This window comes from Cervus canadensis, chromosome 24 (genome assembly GCF_019320065.1).
Source record: "Cervus canadensis isolate Bull #8, Minnesota chromosome 24, ASM1932006v1, whole genome shotgun sequence".
NCBI lineage: Eukaryota > Metazoa > Chordata > Mammalia > Artiodactyla > Cervidae > Cervus > Cervus canadensis.
Window position 1 is genome coordinate 43,741,136 of NC_057409.1, and position 20,734 is coordinate 43,761,869.

The window sequence follows — 20,734 nt, forward strand, 5'->3', positions numbered from 1 at the left end:
TTTTTTTAAGATTATGTAAGGCTTTGGAGGATATGGCTACAAAGACCCTAAGTTGCTGCATGTTTTAAGTGTTGTGATTTTTGTTTTGTTTTTTCACATAGGGAAATGGGGTTTTACTTTCTGAAGATGATACTATCTATGAGGGGGAATTTTCAGATGACTGGACCCTCAGTGGAAAGGTTGGAAACTTTTTTCTCTTAATAATCTTCTACTGATTTTTTCTTGATCTTTAAAAAAGCTAGCCTCCAATAAAATTTAACTGTTTCAAGTGTGCATTTCAGTGATTTTTTTAGTACGTATGCAGAGTTGTACAACCATTACCACGATCCAGTTTGAGATCATTTCCAACACCATCTCCTGCTCGGTTATAATCATTCCCTGGTTCCACTTCCGGCCCCAGGCGACCTCTGATTAACTTTATAGATTTGCCCTTTCAGGTCCTTTCAGGTAGTTGGAATCACACAACAAGGGTTTTCTTTTGTGTGGCTTCGCACACTTAGCATGTTTCTGAGATTTTTATGTGTTGTGGCATGCGCAATATTTTATTACTTTTTTATTGCGGAACAGCATTCCAAACCACATTTCGTTTGTCCCTTACTAGTTGATGGGCACTGGATTATTTTAAACTTTAGACTGTTTTCAACTTTAGGCTACTGTGTATAGTGAAGTTAACTACAACAACTTTTCTTCTTTTTTTAATTGAATTATGATTGATCTATAATGTTGTGTTAGTTTCAGATGTATAGCATGACTACTCAGTATTTTTGCAGATTTTGCCCCTATTATAGGTTATTGCGAGATAAAGGGTATAATTCCCTGTGCCATACAGTGTATCCTTGTTGCTTATCTACTGTGCACATAGTACTTTGTGTCTGTTAAGCCCGTACCCCTAATTTGTTCACATCCTATCCATTCCAATTTCAAAACCACAGGTTTGTTTTCTGTCTCTGAGTTTGTTTCTGTTTTCCATTTCCACTTCTTGTGTGAACATGTGTTCTCATTTCTCCCAGGTGGATACCTAGGAGTATAGTTGCTGGGTTGTATGGAAAATTGATGTTTAACATACTAAGAAATGGCCAAACTATTTTCCAAAGGGGCTGCATCATTTTACTTTCCTAGAGTCAATGTATAAGGATTCTAATTTCTTCACACGTTTGCCAGTATTATTTTCTTTTTTCCTCTTTGTCATTCTAGGGGATGTGAACTGAAACCTCATGGTTTTAATGAACATTTCTCTAGTGATTAATAATCTCACTATAGAGCATATCTTCAAGTACTTACTAGCAATTCATCCGTCTTCTTTGGTGAAATGTATATTTTCAAATATTTTGACATTTTAAGAATTTACTTGTTTATAGCTTATTGCATTTTAACATCCTCTGTTTTTTGATTTTCTATTTTATGTCTTCTCTTTTTCTTGATCAGTTTAGTTAAGTGTTGGTCTTTTTTTCTTAGTCAATCCAGTTAAATGTGTGTCAAGTTTTCATATCTTTTCAAAGAAGCAACTTTTGGTTTCATTGTTTTTTATCTCTTATTTTCTTTCTCATTGATTTTTACTCTAATCTTTAGTATCTTCTTGCTTTGGGTTTAGTTTGCTTTTTTCTAGTTTTGTGAGGTGGAATTTTAGATTATTGATTTCAGATTTTTTTTATAATATAGACATTTACAGCTTTAAGTTTGCCTCTAAGCACTGCTTTTGTAGCATTGCATCAATTTAGATAAGTCGTGTATTCATTTTATACAGCTCAAAGTATTTTAACAGTTTTATTTGTTATTTCTTTTTCTTTAACCCATGGGTTATTTTCATATACTCTTTTTGCACATGCATATACATACACTTTTTTTTTAAGGATTAGGGACTAGTTAAAAGTGAAAATGCCAACCATTTAGTGCTGTCTGCCCCCCCCCCCGCCCCCGCCCCGCTTGATTTTTAAGACTGGAAATACTTCCTGTAATTCCACATTTTCTCTGCCATTACCTAGGGAACACTGACTATGCCAAATGGAGATTACATTGAAGGTTATTTTAGTGGAGAATGGGGATCTGGGATCAAAATCACTGGAACATACTTCAAGCCTAGTCTGTATGAGAGTGATAAAGACAGACCTAAAGCTTTGTGAGTAATGACTGTTAATTATGGATTAATTATTGAATGTTTTGAGTTGTCTTGCTTTTGTAAAAAGTGATTAATATTTCAAATGCAGAACAAGTTTTTAAAATCTGTTTTTGTAAGCAGTGTATAACCCCAAATCATAAACTGACACTGCTACAGATAGCTAAGTCTACAGTCTTGTCTTAGATTATAGCCTCAGAGCATAAGTGTTTAAACTGATGAAAGTTCTATGTGCAGGAATGATCTTACTGTTAATGGTGCAGGAATCCAAGTTGATCGAAAGAGGACCTTTTAAAATGGAAGCTCTACACAACTTGATTTTGAAAAGTAAAGATCAGCCCTAGAAATACAATAAGTGGAATAGTATACGCTGCATATATGGGAAAAAATCAAAGTCACTAAGTGTATTGTGTTCTTTCTCTAGGTTTTTGGCACGTTTATTTTCCTTTACTGATTCCAGCTTCTGCTTTGTTTTTGTATTTTGATAGCATCTCAGATTCTTTGTTTTCATGGGAGCGTGATATGCTTTCTGTAGCATGTTTATTCTTAAAGAGTATTTTTAGAAGCTGGTGCATAATGTATGTTTCAGCTCTTACTGTGAGATATGCAAGGCACAGAAACTTCTCTTTTTGGTAGGAATCAGTTTTTCAAAATCAATTCTGTAGAAATGTAGAAAGCAAAGGAGACAAATCTGATGTGCTTCATACTTAACAGTTCATACACTTTAGTATCTAATAAACACTAAGTAGCTAAAAACCATCCCTTTACACTTTTTATTCAGTCTTTAAACAATGGAGCCACTATCAACTTGGGCAGCTTTTGTCACAGAAGTATTTACAGTTCGTATATTATTAGAAAGTTTCTATTCCTTAGGATATTTGCACAAAAATAAGTGATCAGTAAAAATCTGACATAACCTTATTAGCAGGAAGCTTGGAAACCTGGCGGTACCAGCTGATGAGAAGTGGAAAGCCGTGTTTGATGAGTGCTGGCATCAGCTCGGCTGTGAGAACCCAGGCCAAGGGGAAGTCTGGAAAGCATGGGACAATATCGCCGTGGCCCTGACCACCAGTCGGCGCCAGCATAGAGACAGGTGCGTGGATGCCTGCCCAGCACAGAGCCTGGTGGGAGACGAAACCTGAAGCGAGTAGGTTGTTAAGGATTTCCACATTTAGGTTTTAAGTACAGTTTAGAAGTCAGTGATGTACTTCTGGGTAAGGATGGATAAAACACGCCTCCCTGTGTCTTCTACTGAACTCAACTACTAATATAAAATGCAGGCAGAATACACGGTGAGCTGTTCAAAACTCTGAAGAGCACGTGTCAGCAGATTATTGGGGGAGAGCACCTGAATTCAGCGTGCCACCCGACCGGTGGAGAGCTTACAAGTTTTTTTAACCTCAGCGTTTCTCAGCTTGAACTCGGTATAACTTGAAACTAGACGCACACACTGTGGTGTAGGGATCCAGAAAAACGCCTCTGTTTCTGGCTAAAGATCCCAGAGACTCCTAGAGCTCAGAAAGGGTGGAGGAAGAACACTGGGTTCTCTCCCTCTCCTCCTCCCCTTTCTCATGCCTCAGCCTACAGACACTTCTGTGGCAGGACGGCGATGCAGCAGCTGGAGCAGCCAGGAGTACCTGGAGGAGCCAGGGCTCTCCCGGGGTGGGCCCTTCTTCTCCCTGGTGGGTCATCAGGGCCAGACCTTACTGCCGTGTTGGCTTCTCTCTCTGTCCTCCCACTGCTTTATGGAAGTGGGTAGTTTCAGGCGGAAGCCTTACCTACAGGGGGAATCAGAAAATGCTGGGGAGGTCATAGAGAGAGAGGAACTTTGGAAAGCAACCCTGATAAGTTGTTTATGAACTCCTGGACTCACCCCATACCTGTTCATGTGTGGATTTGATTCTAATTAGCTAAGCGGTCCACCTAGGTCCCAGACCAACGCTTGAGTGGCACTCGCGGAACAGACCCAGACAGGCCTGCATGGCCCGCGGGACGTGGCCTGACACTGAACCACAGCCCACAGACAGCTGAAACAAAATACCAGGTGTCTGAGAGACTCCTAGGTCACCCGCACATTGAGTGGTTCACTGGAGGGACTCAGTGTGACTCAGCGTATAGTTGTGCTCACAGGTCAGAGTCGTTCCAGCAACACGGCAAGGCTCCACAGCCGGTCATGGGGGAAGAAGACACATGCGGAGTCTGGAGGAATCCACGTGCATGCTTCCCCTGCTCGCTTCTTCTCTGAGGGCTCACATACAGCACACTCTCCCCTAGGCAGTAAAATGCAGCCCCACACACACGGTATTTCTGCTCAGCGAAGCCCATCAGAGATGAACTGCCCCCGGTGTTTACTGAGGACCGGTCACATAGGCATCTTAAGCCTACCAGCTGCCAAAATCCCACAGTCCCAGAAGGAAGCACATGTTCACCATAAACCACTTTGTTAATACGGGCAGCGCCACAATACCCTTATCAGTTAGGAAATGCTTCATATTCGCATAGGGGATTGGTTCCCAGGTGCCACCCAAGGGCCAGCTTCATAGGCAGGTCCTTGTAAAGACAACAGTTTCAGTTCTACTATGTTTACTATGTTTTGGATGCAACATCCCCAATAGGGTATAAACAAGACCCAGAATCTCATAGCATAATACTCAAAATGTCCAGGAAATAAACCAGAATTACTTGGCAATCAAAGAAACATGAAATCTGAACTTATTCGGGGAAAGATAATCAACAGACATCCATGACCCCCTAACCTAGATTTTGGAATTATATGACAAGAATTTTAAAGGAGCTATTATAAAAACATTCAGATGAGAAATTGTAAACATCCTTGAAACAAATATTAAAATTGAAAATACCTGCAAAGAAATAGAGGGTATAAAGAAGAACCAAATCAAAATTGTTGAAAAATACAGTAAGTAAAATTTTAAAAATCATTGGGTGGACTCAGGAGCAGATAGGAAATGAGCAGAAGAGTCAGTAAACTTGAAAATAGACTAATAGAAATTATTTAAGCTGAACAACAGAGTGTGAAAAAAAAAGTGAACAGAGCTCTAAGGACCTGAGAGTCTGACATTTGTGTCCTTAGAATCCCAGAAGGAAAGGAGAAAAATTGCAGAGCTGAAAAAATGTTTGAATAAGTAGTGATTGGAAACTCCTCCCAAGTTTGGTGAAAGCCCAGCACATAAACCTGCACATTCAAGAAGCTGAACAAACTTCATCCTAGAAAAAACCAGATATCCATGCACAGACATGTGATATTCAAATTGGAAGAAGAAATCTTGAAAGCAGCTACAGAAGAATTATGCATTACATATATATGGCAATAGCAATTCAAATGGCTGCATCTTTGTTGTCAGAAACCTTTGTGGCCAAAAGGAAATGGCACAATGATTTGGAAGTGCTGAAAGAAAAATTACAGATGTACTTTTCATTTCTTTCTTTTTCTTATTTTCCTCCTTTTCTTTTTCCATCTGCCATTCTTCATGTTTCTGTATGTAACTTGGCCAGTCACTTCCGCAAGCGCTGATTAGCATTTGAATCTAAAGAACTTGCTAATCCCTGCAGTATAGAAAGAAGGTTTGGTTTTGTTTTTTCCTGTATTGGGGATCAATGGGAATTGATAATAGTGTTTCATTCATGAAGTTTATGAGTTTTATCTCCTACTGTATTAGTGAAAGAAATGGAAACTCCCAGGATTGATTAAAGCTGTGGATGTGTCCTTGTGGGATGCAGTTGGTCAGCCTTCGCTGATAGAGCCCCTGGGCCAAGACATTGAGACTTGAGTCCTCCAGTTAACTTTGGTTAACTCTTGTTGGGTATTTCCAAGAAGTGAGAATGAATGAACTTTTGTGTAAAACCACATTGCTGCCACAAAGATCTTATTTGTTCATTGATACTATTAGAATAGTATCAGTGTTAATTGTGTACTGTTTCTGATTTCTCATTGATTATAATCTAATGATAGAGTGCCAATACGAAAAAGTTCAGTTGATGGCTAGTGTGTGTTTTGTCTTAACCTCTTCGTCCGAAGCTTCCCTTTTGCCGTTGTGTGCGTACCCCACCACCTGTTGTAGTGTCCACATTATCCCCTTACATCTTGAGCTCATTTCCATTTCATCCTTTATTCTTTAGCTCTCCCTCTCCCCTTTATTCCATTTCTATCCTCACTAACAAGTCTGTCACCAGTTTTCTCTTCAGGCTAACATTACAGTGTTTTTCAACACCAGGGTTTATATTGACACATTTTCTTTAATTTATTGTGGTTTGTGTGGAGTAACATTAAGTACTGTTTTAAATAACTTATATAAATCTAATACAGGACAGTTAGAAGTTGTAAGCACATTTGGGCTGAACACTGTGATGGTTGCCCCATTTCATCCTTAATAGACCTTCATGTGCACTTAAAATTATCTTGCTTTCTTAAAATACATGATAGGCTCTCTTTTCCCTTTTTATAGCCCAGAGATACTAAGTCGTTCACAGACTCAGACACTAGAGAGTTTGGAATTCATTCCTCAGCATGTTGGTGCCTTCTCCGTGGAGAAATACGATGACATTAAGAAATATTTAATAAAGGTAAATGAGAATCGGAACCACACTGATCTTGTTAATTAATGATACAACTAACACAGTATATCATTCAGTGTACTCACAGGTTATTGTTACTCATATCCTGTTTTTGCTTTTTTATTATGTCTTTTGTTAATTCTCTGACTGCTAAAAGCACATTTCCACCTAAAGATTGGCTGATTATGATGGTAGAAATTTATAAGTTTTGTAAAGGTTCAAGGGGATTCTGGACATCTAGGGGCAGAGTTTAAAATGGCGTTCTGTTTGTAACATTGGCAAACTAGAAGTTCTGTAAAGAAGGCACTCTGCCCTCACCCCGTGGTTCTACTGCCTTTGCTGCCTTCTCCAACCCTGTGAAATCAGACCGCAGTTTAAAGTATGACGTGCATTGATGTAGGGGTGCAGGAAGGAGTATTAGGAGAAATCAAGGGATCTGAGCAGTGACTGTTTCAACTCTCAGTATTCAGTTTTCTGCAAGGTAACATTTCATGTATTTTTCTTGACATTTAAGGTATGTTATCTTCTTCTTTTTTCCTTTGGCCAGGCCACACGGCATGTGGGGTCTCAATTCTCTGACCAGAGATTGAACCTGTGCAGTGCAAGTGCAGAGTCTTAACCACTGGACTGCCAGGGAATGCCCTTAGAACCTTTTAATGATGTTATTCTGTATCAGTATATCCAAAGCTATTTTCCCAAAATGTTAATAGGATTCTTTGATTAAGAGTTCCTACTCCATGTAATTTGGGTAGAATTAATGCTTTCAGAGAAGTTGAAGCATTTAAATATTCCTGGTCCAAAAAGTAGTCTCTTGATGCCTTGAAAATTGTTTATCATTTTTGAAATTGTTTATTTTGATTGTTTCTGCTGTTGGTGCACACTGGCTGTGTTGGTTTTCTTCCTGCTCAGGCCTGTGACACCCCTCTGCACCCGCTGGGCAGGCTCGTGGAGACTCTGGTCGCAGTGTATAGAATGACATATGTGGGTGTGGGAGCCAACCGCCGGCTACTGCAGGAGGCTGTGAAGGAGATTAAGTCCTACCTTAAGCGAATTTTCCAGCTGGTGAGGTGAGAGAGCTTTTCATGTCACCAAGGTGTGGAAATACTAGTTTATACTCATGCTTGGGTGGCTTTACCATGAATCTAGAGATTACAGCTTTGCAAGGAGTCATGAATGGTTCCCCTTTACTGCAGAAATTATTCATCAGGAAAATGGTTTTATGCCACAGATCCTTCAGGGGATTAGTGAAAACACATTTTTACTTTGTGTTCATAGCCATTGTAACTTATTTCCTTTATGTCTTTCTTACTCGTTAAGTATAATAGAAGGCTAAAAATAAATCTTTAATACCAATTTTGGTATGATGTATAGGAGTCTTATTTGGATTTAATCTCTAGGCAAAGTTGTGTCTCTAAAACCTAGCCTAACCTAAAACCTGGAGAAGACAAAGTCTAATAGGAAGTTTTATCCTTGAGTATTTATATCCTGTCAGGCATCCCAGGTGGTGCAGTGATAAAGAACCTGCCTCCCAGTATAGGAGATACAAGCGATGCAGGTTCAATCCCTGGGTCGGGCAGATCCCCTGGAGGAGGAATTGGCAGCCTACTCCAGTATTCTTGTCTGGAGAATCCCATGGACAGAGGAGCCTGGCAGGCTATAGTTCACAGGGTCGCAAAGAGTGGGACACGACTGAGCACACACACACATTCATTAGCTATGTTGCTAATTCTATTCTGTAATTAAGCATTAGTTAAGACTCTTAAGGGAATTAACATTTTCATTAATAGTTGATATGAAGCTTGATTTAATTGGTCCTTAAGTAGATTAAATAATGGAAATGTGTTTTTACTTTTTATTCACTCTAAAGGTATAACTGTATGATTTTTTTTATTCTTCCTTAGGTTCTTATTTCCTGAGCTTCCTGAAGAGGGCAGCACCATTCCTCTCTCCGCCCCTCTGCCGACCGAAAGGAAATCCTTCTGCACTGGGAAGTCAGATTCCAGATCTGAATCACCAGAGCCAGGGTGAGTAGAGCTGGGTGGAGATGGTAAAGAGGAGGATGGGAACCAAGTGATCTTACACAGAGAATCCCAGGAAAAATTCTTTTCTCTAGATCTGTTTCCTTCTTTTTAAAATAGTTTGGTTGGATTAGGCGATCTCCAAGGTTTCTTTTAGGTCTCAAGTTTTGTTAGCCAAATGCCATGAAACTGTAACCACAGATGACTAGGCACAAAGCCTGATGAGCAAAGTATATCATTTTGCCCCAGTTCAACAGAGAAGTCAGCCTTAAAATGGAAACACAGTGGACTTTCATTTAGATTTTGAGCCCATGGAAAGAATTCACAGATAGCCCAAGACAAAACTCTGGGGCCATAGGTAAACTTCTCATGTTAACTGCTTACATAAAAGAAGTAATAGAACTGCTTCTTTACTCAAAATTTCCTACCTTTACTTTCCACTTGTAGAAAATGAAGCTCCATGTTTGATTCAATGTTCGGTTTTAATATTAAGGGTTCTCCGTCTCCCTGTGCTGTTTTGTAGCTATGTGGTAACAGGTTCTGGGTTACTGCTTCCGGTGCTCCTACCTCGGCTGTACCCACCACTGTTCATGCTGTACGCCCTGGACAATGATCGTGAGGAGGACATCTACTGGGAATGTGTTCTCCGGCTGAATAAGCAGGCAGACCTTGCTCTTTTGGGCTTCCTTGGGGTGCAGAGGTCAGTACAGTAATTATGAATGGGATCTAGTGGTTTTAACTCAAAATACAAACAGCATTACCAGGAATTTGGTACTTTGATATTTAATTAAATATATGATTTGTAGTTTATTTACTTACTGCCTGTCTTTAGCAAAATAGTGATATTTAAAAATCTTTACTTCTGAGAATCTGTAGATATGAGTTTGAAATCTGATTATTCTTCTGAATATATGTAAATAATTTGAGTTTTTCCTGACTGATACTTTGCAGTTCTTCAAAGCCAAGTACATACCTTCACATTTTCAGAAAAAGTTAATTGTATTCAGTCTCTGGCATTCTTCTTTCCCTTCTTTTCTCTTCTCTTCGCTCCCTCCCTTCCCATCCTTAATTTCTAATTAAAAGTTTAGAAGTGCCCTTTTTTATTGTAGGTTGTTGTTTCCTGTAATCCAAGGAAACATTCAATAATTATACTTTCTAGAAGTGTTATGATAAAGCTGATTACCCCAGCACCCAATAATTATAGATTTGTGCTATTAGAAAAAAGTGATTGAGCCTTAATTGGAAAGTAAATTTTTTCAATGGACTGGTTCAATAGTAAAAACTAAGTAACTGAAATAGTTATTTTAAGTGGGGACCGGAAAGTCAATCTAGTCATTAACTGTTTTTTGGGGGCTTAATCTACCATAAGACACAAACACATATTAACAACGTATGGATTCCATTGTAGGAAATTTTGGCCAGTGACCTTGTCAGTCCTTGGAGAGAGTAAAAAGGTATAGTGAATTTTAGTTTCCTTAGCGTATATGCTTTTGTTTGCTGTGGGGGATTAGAGATAGCAAAAAAATTTCCATTTTACTTTGATAGTGTAGTATACAAGTATAAGTTACTCACTTAAGATAACACATTCTGTGATTGGTGTCACTTATGTTTATTGTCACTGCAAAAGACAGCTTTCTTCTTTGACCTTTATCAGTCCTTTTTTTTTTTGCAGGTTTTGCCAACCACAAAAGATGCTTGTTTTGCCTCAGCTGTGGAATGTCTGCAGCAGATCAGGTGATCTCTGCTTTGTTGAAAATTATGTAAATCAAAGGAGTGGTTAGTTTATTAAGATATTAATGAGATCTTATATTTACCTAAACTCTAGTACCCCACACCCAACCCCCCAAGATGGTGTCAAACTCAGCCTGGGTATCAGAAAGACTCTTGAGACATTTGGGTTACCTTTTACTCTACAAGGCCCTTGCATTTACAGAAGTGGTGGAGAACATACCCAGAAATTTATCTACATAATCATATCTTTAGCCAAATGGAAATTAAGCTTCTTACTCAGCGAAGAGCATGTATTAGGACAATAAGGTTCCAGGTGGGTAAAAGGAGGTGATCTGTGACTTAGTGAATTCTTTCATGTGAACCATTCATAGTTGGAAGCTTCTTTCCTCAAAGAATCACAAGCTTACAGAGGTCATCCCTTCCAGTGACTCCTTCTGCCTGATGTGTCCAGCTTAAGGCACATGAGCCCTTAGAGTATATTATCAAACAATATCAAATGGCTCTACTAAGAAAACAACCAGAGGCTATATTTTGTCATTTATTTTTAGTTTTTAATTTTTTTTTTTTTTTTTTACGACAGCACAACATTTACCCCATCAGACAAACTGAAAGTCATCCAGCAGACTTTTGAAGAGATCTCTCAGAGTGTCCTGGCGTCACTTCAGGAAGACTTCCTGTGGTCCATGGATGACTTATTCCCTGTTTTCTTATATGTGGTGCTCCGGGCCAGGTGACCAATCTCTTCTGACTTAAATAGATTCAGAAGTAGGACGTACATATAAGCAGAAGTAACTCAATATCTCTTTCTCGTTGGGGCAGGATTAGGAATTTAGGCTCTGAGGTACACCTCATCGAGGATCTAATGGACCCATATCTTCAGCATGGAGAACAGGGTATAATGTTCACTACTCTGAAGGTAAAGTATAGATATTATTTAATATTTTATTATGTTAAAATCTCTCCTTCATTTGCCATATTGTGACTCTTTCATTAACCACCTTCTTTTATATAAAACTTCAATGCAAACATTAAGTGCCTTTGGAGCACATATTGTTAATATTTTAAAATATATACTATATTAAAGAAAAGTAGAAATGGTCAGTCTCAAAATACTAAAGCAAGTTATCCAATCCTCTGACTCAGTAGGTCTGAAATGATGCTTAATATCAACCTGTGTGTTTATCAAACATGTTGGTGATTCTGATTACACTTGTTTATATACCTTATACTGATCATCAGCATATTCTAAATGTCTGGTCAGCAGTGGCTTAGCAAATTAAGATATTTCTACTTAATGACAGATGTTAAACAGCTTGGAAAAAATTTTTTTGTCTGTTTTAGAATTAGAATTTTACAAAGTTTTATTTCTACTAATTAATAACTAGGCAAAGTAGACATGGAATAGGATGGGGGACTGGAAGAAAACGGGAAAATATGAAAGCAGCTGATTTTGTTGAGCGCTCAGTATTCGTAAAGGAGTTCCTTTCTTAGTCCCATGTGCATTGTTATGTTTATGTAATTTCTTTTAAAGTAAGTTTTAAATGGTTTTGAACTTTTCTTTCAGGCATGTTACTACCAGATCCAGCGTGAGAAGCTTAATTAGGTTGCCGAACAGCTTGACAACTGGATTATCTGTTCAGAGTGTTCCAGCACCATCTGGTGTCTTCCTGTAGCAGCAAAAAGAACAGTGTTGAAATTAGGACGTTGTATTATTGTGGTTGTTATTTCTGAGCCTTGCTAGTGGTTGGAGCTCTGAGCCCAGAATAACAGACTGTGTGGTGGAAAGGGAGGACGGGAAAGGAGGTAGAAGTCAGGTTAGACCAGCCCTGGCCTGCGTTAGGTTTCCCAAGTGTCATGCGTCTGCTGTTGGGAAAACGAGGCTGTCCCTTCCTGTGGTAAAGAGTATGCCAGCTCATGAACCTGTAGGACAAAATTCTCAGTGTGGCTTCTTACATTAAAGAGGTTGAGGAATGTTTTTGGGTTTCTGGTTTGCCCTCAGTCACCCCAGACCCCTTTGCAAGGAACACTTTGTACTTGAAACTGTAGTAGCCACACTATGCCTTCCAAAATTCCTTGCAATCATGTGTGCACCATGCTTCTTTGCTGAGGGGAGGGGAAAGAGGAACTTTTAAACTGCAATTTTAACTTTTTCTAAGTTTTCCCACCAGAGCATTTTTTCGTGATAGCAAGGTTCTGTGCAGTTACTACTTCTACACCCTGACCCCAAACATGGAGCACACCCAAATTGAGTCTGCTGCCTCCCGATGAGAAAGAACATAGGAATTGTGTTCTTGGATTCCTTACAGTGCTCCAGAGTGGATACACTGGAATTCAGACACTGACTTTGAGCTGCTGTGGAACCTCATTCATCCACGTGCAAATGCTGTGTTCTAGGACCTGTGAAAGCCTGAAGGGTTTTTGCATGCAGGCTGTTTTTTAGAATAGGACTGGAGACTGGGAAATGTGGAAGCAAAGAACTGCATCCATCCTTGACCTAGTATTGTGGTTCTTCCCTGTACCTTGCACTGAACTCACAGAGGGGAAGGAAAAGGAAACTCACTTTGGCTTTTCCCATCTCAAAAGTATTGTGACACCTCAGCCTTTTATTGTTTTGCTTTTCACCGTTTTTAAATGTCCTGTTGTAAGTGGTTGGTTTACACTGTACAAACAACACTAGTAGCTATTCTGGATGACATAGGTGCTCTTCCCCATCTCATCTCCTCCACATCAGGCTGAGTGTTCGGAGTGTCCTCCTTCTGCTTCATGGTAACATCTGCAGATGTTAATCGATTTTGAAAAAGGATCATGGTTTCTGCTCTACTTTATAATCAAGACAAGTGTTTATTAAAATACTGTTTTGGAATGTTGGCTGTAATGTAACAGCAATTTTCATAATAAAAGACATTCATATTTATGAGGCTGTTTTATGATTGTGAAAGAAGTGACACTGGGCCACCTAAAAATTTAAAAGAAATCCAAGTCTAGTTATTTGGGGGTGGGGGCTTTGCCCCCTGCGTTGTAATCCATGCCTCTTTGTACAGGCCTCAGAGATCCCACAGAGTTTTAGAGCTCTCTTTCTTTAAAATAGACATAAACTTATAGCACCTTTGCTGACAAGAACAAATTAAATTTCTGACCCTAATAAACTGAGGACAAGGGTCTTAAGAGAAATGGTACTATTATTTCTTTGAATAAGATGTATTTTGATAGTTACAAGTTAAATTTTTCCCCCTCCTAAACAGATTCAGAAAAGGGAAAATGGAGGATTTAAAATTCTGGCTAAAAAATTAGGCATTAGTTAATTATATACCAGTTGTAATGTCTTCTTGGGGAACATTTACCAGGATGTGCCTCTCATTATTGGAAAGAGACCAACACTTAAAGTTTAGTTTATGTTAAGCACTTTAGTTTCCATTAGCAGTTGTTTTGATTTGGGGATAAACACACACAAGTTTCACATTTGGCTTGTAAAGACAAATTTACTGAATGACCCCTTTAGAGGGAGAGATAGGTATAATTCTAGAAACTGACAGACTTGAAACCTACTACTAAAGTTCTCAAATGATAGCAGGCTATCTTAATTCTAAGAGAAGAGTTACAATTTCTTCTTTTATTGGGAGTCTTGAAAGCCAGTTATTCCATTACTTGACTCTTCATACTGTATTTATACTTTTCAGAAAGCATATTAAAACTAAATTTTCAATTCCCTTGGGAAAACCTCAAGGATAAGTCGCCAGGCCAATGCCTGCAAGTAGAAATACCTAGCCTTGATGCAACAGCTTAGGTAGGTCTGACACATGCACGCTATATGCCCACAGCCCCATGGGGCAGTTGTTAACCCCTTGATCTTGTAGACAAGCAGAGGCTGGAATTTTCTTGCTATCAGAACTGGAACTCCAAACTGGAATTTCCCTACTCTTAAGTCCAGTGCTTTTTCCTACTGCGGATGCCAGAGATGTTATTTCATAGCTGGGCTACTCATAAGTAGAAAAACAGTTGCAAATTTTTAATAAAGCTAAGTGCTTTGATAAAATGCACTGTGCTCAAGCAGTCACAAACGTATCACATCCCTAGCTTGAGCTTCCATCTACAGCAGAGAGTAAAGGAACGCCATCTGTCTAATTTAGGATGAAAGGGCTGATAAACCTTCAACAGCTGCCGTTTGGTCTTTACTCTTTTCCTGGCTGCCAGGGGGTATGTACCCTCTCTCATCCTGCTTCCAAATATTCTTCCTGCTGACACCTCCCTGAAAAATTTTCAAACAAGAGGTACCTCCCACCTGAGATAAGAGAGTGGACTGTTAGGATCAGAACAGTCACTTAGTCGGGGACCTTCCATGGACAGCCGGAAAAGGCAAAAAGATACCACACTGAGAGAGGAGCTCCCCAGGTCACTAGGTGCCCAGTATCTCCTGGAGAAGAGTGGAGAAACGACTCCAGAAAGAATGAAGAGACGGAGACAAAGCAAAAACACCCAGCTGTGGATGTGATTGGCGATGGAAGTAAAGTCCAATGCTGTAAAGAACAATATTGCACCTCAATGAGGTACCATTACACGCCAGTCAGGATGGCTGGTATCCAAAAGTCTACAAGCAATAAATGCTGGAGAGGGTGTGGAGAAAAGGAAACCCTCTTACACTCTTGGTGGGAATGCAAACTAGTACAGCCGCTATGGAGAACAGTGTGGAGATTTCTTAAAAAACTGGAAATAGAACTGCCATATGACCCAGCAATCCCACTTCTGGGCATACACACCGAGGAAACCAGATCTGAAAGAGACACGTGCACCCCAATGTTCACGCAGCACTGTTTATAATAGCCAGGACATGGAAGCAACCTAGATGCCCATCAGCAGATGAATGCATAAGCAAGCTATGGTGCTTGGAATATTACTCAGCCATTAAAAAATTCATTTGAATCAGTTCTAATGAGGTGGATGAAACTGGAGCCTATTATACAGAGTGAAGTAAGCCAGAAAGAAAAACACCAATACAGTATACTAACACATATATATGGAATTTAGAAAGATGGTAACGATAACCCTATATGCAAGAGAGAAAAAGAGATGCAGATGTATAGAACAGACTTGGACTCTATGGGAGAAGGCGAGGGTGGGATGATCTGAGAGAATAGCATTGAAACGTATATTATCAAGTGTGAAACAGATCACCAGTCCAGGTTGGATGCATGAGACAAGTGCTTGGGGCTGGTGCACTGGGATGACCCAGAGGGACGGGATGGGGAGGGAGGCGGGAGGGGGGTTCAGGAAGGGGAACACATGTAAATCCATGGCTGATTCATGTTAATGTATGGCAAAAACCACTGCAATATTGTAATTAGCCTCCAACTAATAAAAATAATTGGGGTGGGGGGAAGAACAACATTGCATAGGAAACTGGGATGTGAGGTCCATGAATCAAGGTAGATTGGAAATGGTCAACAGGAGATGCCAAGAGTGAACATTGACATTTTAGGAATCAGTGAACTAAAATGGACCAGAATGGGCACATGTAACTCAAAAGACCATTATATCTACTACTGTGGCTAAGAATCCCTTAGAAAAATGGAGTAGCCATCATGGTCAACAAGAGAGTCTGAAACGCAGTACTTGGGTGCAATCTCTAAAATGACAGAATGATCTCTGTTCATTTCCAAGGAAAACCATTCAATATCACAATAATCCAAGTCTATGTGCCAACCAGTAATGCCAAAGAAGCTGAAGTTGAACGGTTCTATGAAGACCTACAAAACCTTCTAGAACTAACACCAAAAAATGATGTCCTTTTCATTATAGGGGACTGGAATGCAAAAGTAGGAAGTCAAGAAATACCTGGAGTAACAGGCAAATTTGGCCTTGGAGTACAAAACGAAGCAGGTCAAAGGCTAACAGAGTTTTGCCATGAGAACACACTAGTCATGGCAAAAACCCTCTTCCAACAACACAAGAGACAACTCTACACATAGACATCACCAGATGGTCAACACCAAAATCAGATTGATTATTTTCTTTGCAGCCAAAGATGGAGAAGCTCTATATAGTTAGCAAAAACAAGACTGGGAGCTGACTGGCTCAGATCATGAACTCCTTATGGCCAAATTCAGACTTAAATTGAAGAAAGTAGGGAAAACCACTAGACCATGCAGGTATGGCCTAAATAAAATTCCTTACCAACTCAACGGACATGAGTTTGAGTAAACTCCGGGAGTTGGTGATGGACAGGGAGGCCTGGCGTGCTGCGATTCATGGGGTTCCAAAGAGTCAGACATGACTGAGCGACTGAACTGAACTGATACAGTAGAAGTGACAAATACATTCAAGGGAATAGATCTGATAGAGTGCCTGAAGAATTATCAACAGAGGTTTGTGACATTGTACAGGAGGCAGTGATCAAGACCATCCCCATGAAAAAGAAACACAAAAAGACAAAGTGGTTGTCTGAGGAGGCCTTACAAATAGTTGAGGAAAGAAGTGACGCTTAAAGGCAAAGGAGAAAAGGAAAGATATAAACATTTGAATGTGCAGTTCCAAAGAATAGCAAGGAGAGATAAGAGAGCCTTCTTCAGTGATCAATGCAAAGAAATAGAGGAAAACAATAGAATGGGAAGGCCTAGACATCTCTTCAAGAAAGTGAGAGATACCAAGGGAGCATTTCATGCAAAGATGGGCACAATAAAGGACAGGAATGGTATGGACCTAACAGAAGCAGAAGATATTAAGAAGAGGTGGCAAGAATACGCAGAAGAATTATGTGAAAGATCTTCATGACCCAGGTAACCATGATTTTGTGATCACTTACCTAGAGCCATGCATCCTGGAATGTGAAGTCAAATGGGTCTTAGGAAGCATCACAATGAACAAAGCTAGTGAAAGTGATGGAATTTCAGTCGAGCTATTTCAAATCCTGAAAGATGATGCTGTGAAAGTGCTGCACTCAACATGCCAGCAAATTTGGGAAACTCAGCAGTGGCCACAGGACTGGAAAAGGTCAGTTTTCATTCCAATCCCAAAGGCAATGTGAAAGAATGCTCAAACTACCGCACAATTGCACTCGTCTCACAGGCTAGCAAAGTAATGCTCAAAATTCTCCAAGCCAGGCTTCAACAGCATATGAACCATGTACTTCGAGACGTTCAAGTTGGATTTTAAAAAGACAGAGAAACCAGAGGTCAAATTGCCAATATTCGTTGGATTATTGAAAAGGCAAGAGTTCCAGAAAAACATCTACTTTATTGACTATGCCAAAGCCTTTGACTGTGTGGATCACAACAAACTGTGGAAAATTCTGAAAGAGATGAGAGTACCAGACCTCCTGACTTGTCTCCTGAGAAATCTGTATGCAGGTCAGGAAGCTACAGTTAGAACTGGACATGGAACAAGAGACTGGTTCCAAATCAGGAAAGGAGTACACCAAGGCTGAATGTTGTCATCCTGCTTATTTAACTTATATGCAGAGTACATCATACAAAATGCTAGGCTGGATGAAGCACAAGCTGGAATCAAGATTGCCGGGAAAAATATCAATAACCTCAGATATGCAGATGACACCACCCTTATGGCAGAAAGTGAAGAGGAACTAAAGCGCCTCTTGATGAAAGTGAAAGAGGGGAGTGAAAAAGTTGGCTTAAAGCTCAACATTCAGAAAACTAAGATCATGGTGTCTGGTCCCATCACATCATGGCAAATAGATGGGGGAAACAATGGAAACAGTGACAGACTTTATTTTTGGGGGGCTCCAAAATCACTGCAGATGGTGACTGCAGCCATGAAATTAAAAGCCCCTTGCTCCTTGGAAGAAAAGCTATGACCCCTAGACATCATATTAAAAAGCAGAGACATTACTTTGTCAACAAAGGTCCGTCTAGTCAAGGCTATGGTTTTTCCAGTAGTCATGTATGGATGTGAGAGTTGAACTATAAAGAAAGCTGAATGCCAAAGAATTGATGCTTTTGAACTGTGGTGTCGGAGAAGACTCCTGAGAGTCCCTGGGACTGCCATGAGATCAAACCAGTCAATCCTAAAGGAAATCAGTCCCGAATATTCATTGGAAGGACTGATGATGAAGCTGAAGCTCCAATACTTTGGCTTCCTGATGCAAAAAGCTGACTCCTTGGAAAAGACCCTGATGCTGGGAGAGATTGAAGGCAGGAGGAGAAGGGGACGACAGAGATGAGATGGTTGGATGGCAACACCAACTTGATGGACACGAATTTGAGCAACTATAGGAGTTGGTGATGGACAGGGAGGCCTGGCATGCTGCAGTCCATGGGGTTGGAAAGAGTTGGAGACGACTGAGCGACTGAACTGAACTGAACTTCCAGAAGGAAATCAGGTATTATTACTGGATGAAGAATCTTCCATTTTTTTCCCTCACCATAATGTGAGAAAATAAGATTAATAAGTCAGCTTACTCTCAAGTATCAGCTTTTCCTTAGATTTCAATAAAGATGCTGTTGTCTATCATGGGGGGTGTCTTTTCCTGAAATAGTCAACAAAAATATTCATCTTTTTTTGGTTAGCTATATGTGCTGGCCATCAGAAAATATTAAAGTGAAGGTTTGAAAATGATATGTTGGACTTTCCAGTGCAAGAAACCAGTGCTAGGAACACGTAGGAAGATTTGTAACAGGGGAGGCTTAAGAGTCATTTAGTGGTGAGGCGGGGTTAGGCTTCCATGGATTAGATCAAAGAGGATGCACTGAGGTTTTATCTAGAACAGTGAGGTGACTTTGGCACCTAATAGCCCACTGGTATTTCCTGCTAAAGCTTTCTCTGCATAGGAGCAGCGTTGCATGTTTGCAGTCTTGCAGGTAAGAGACCCTGCCGGATGACCCCCAGTTACCATAAGAGATCAATTAATACAAATATCTGCCCTTCTGTCAATTTTTAAGAGCTAAAAATTCTGAGTAATATTTGAGTGCTTTAGTTGCATCGTATCCCAGATTCTGTGGAGAATTTTTTGATTTTGAAAGAGCAGGTTTTGCTTTGAGAAACCCTTTCTTAAGTATGGAATAATGAATTGCTGTGGAGACTAAGTAAAGCTGAACATTTGTCTCAGTCCCAGTCCACAGCCTTTTGACGCAGAGGAAGCAGCCGTTTTTGTACAGGCCGTTTCTCATCGTTAAGGTTTCAAGTGCTTTTTCAGCTTTGTCTAGTGGAAAGCACTGTTTTGAAAAATAAGCATAATATGGGGAAGGATTGTGCCATTTAATAATAATCACTATATTTTTAAAAGTTCACAGAAATATTGATTTTTAAACTAACATTAGGAAACATTAGTAACATTAAGAAAGCAAATTTCTTACGTGTCAATAACACTAATGCAGCTTCTAAGTTAATGATAAGAACTGGCCATGCTTCCTGTGTTACTTAGGATTGCCTATGGTTGGCTATCACTTACAGTCTCAATCAAGAATTCTCGTCCTCAAGACAGAAATAGATTAAGTCTCAGCTGATGGTCATAAAACTAGCATGTTTCAGGAGTAAATATAGGGAAGAAAGGAGGATAACGTTCGTCTTTACTACTTGTGAAATCTACTGAATACCCCCACTGAGTGTCAGATTCCTTATCTGTAAGATTGCATTTGTTTGCCTCAAGGATCTGTCAGCCTCGATCCAAGTCTTGACAGGGAATGAGGCTGAAGTCAATATTCTTGCAGGGAAAATCCCATGGACAGAGGAGCCTGGCAGACTGCAGTCCTTGGGGTTGCCAAGAGTCAGATGTGACTGAGTGGCCGAGCACACATACACTTTAATAATTAGAACTCACTCCGGAAACCACGGCTTCTCAGGTGGCTCAGTGGTAAAGAATCTGCCTGCCAATCCAAGAGACATGAGTTCAAACCCTGGGTCAGGAAGATCCCCTGGAGAAGGAAATGGCAACCCACTCCAATATTCTTATCTGGGAAATCCCATGGACAGAGGAGCCTGGTGGGTCGCAAAGGAGTCAGACACGACTTAGCAACTAAACAACAATGTCAGAGAATGTTTGGGCTTCCCAGGGGACACTAGGGGTAAAGAACCCGCCTGCCAATGTAGGAGACAGAAGAGACTCAGGTTGGCCCCTGGGTCAGGAAGATCCCCTGGAGGAGGGCATGGCAACCCCTTCCGTATCCTTGCCTGGACAATCCCATGGACAGAGGAACCTGGTGGCCTACAGCCCATGGGGTCGCAAAGAGTCAGACACGACTGATGGGACTTAGCACACACGCACATAGAAGCCGCAGTCTGTAAGGTTCACTCACAGTTTCATCTCAGGAGTCTACAGTCTCTAGTGCCCCCATCTGCTGCATGGATAGGCCTG

At 40.2% G+C, this 20,734-nt stretch overlaps 1 protein-coding gene across 3 annotated transcripts in view; it reads left to right on the plus strand.

Annotated features, from left to right (window-relative positions):
• The window catches only part of ALS2 (alsin Rho guanine nucleotide exchange factor ALS2), a 58,630-nt gene extending 45,284 nt beyond the window's left edge, over nt 1-13,346 (plus strand). For 2 of the 3 annotated variants that reach the window (XM_043445186.1, XM_043445187.1), the window contains exons 23-34: nt 102-179; nt 1,983-2,116; nt 3,039-3,206; nt 6,577-6,694; nt 7,595-7,752; nt 8,587-8,709; nt 9,227-9,403; nt 10,112-10,157; nt 10,376-10,437; nt 11,015-11,164; nt 11,254-11,350; nt 11,999-13,346. In XM_043445186.1, coding sequence (XP_043301121.1) covers nt 102-179; nt 1,983-2,116; nt 3,039-3,206; nt 6,577-6,694; nt 7,595-7,752; nt 8,587-8,709; nt 9,227-9,403; nt 10,112-10,157; nt 10,376-10,437; nt 11,015-11,164; nt 11,254-11,350; nt 11,999-12,037 — 1,350 coding nt within the window. In that variant the 3' untranslated portion in view covers nt 12,038-13,346. The remainder of the gene's footprint in view (nt 1-101; nt 180-1,982; nt 2,117-3,038; nt 3,207-6,576; nt 6,695-7,594; nt 7,753-8,586; nt 8,710-9,226; nt 9,404-10,111; nt 10,158-10,375; nt 10,438-11,014; nt 11,165-11,253; nt 11,351-11,998) is intronic. The other variant, XM_043445188.1, reaches the window with a different exon arrangement.
• Nucleotides 13,347-20,734: the final 7,388 nt, after the last annotated feature.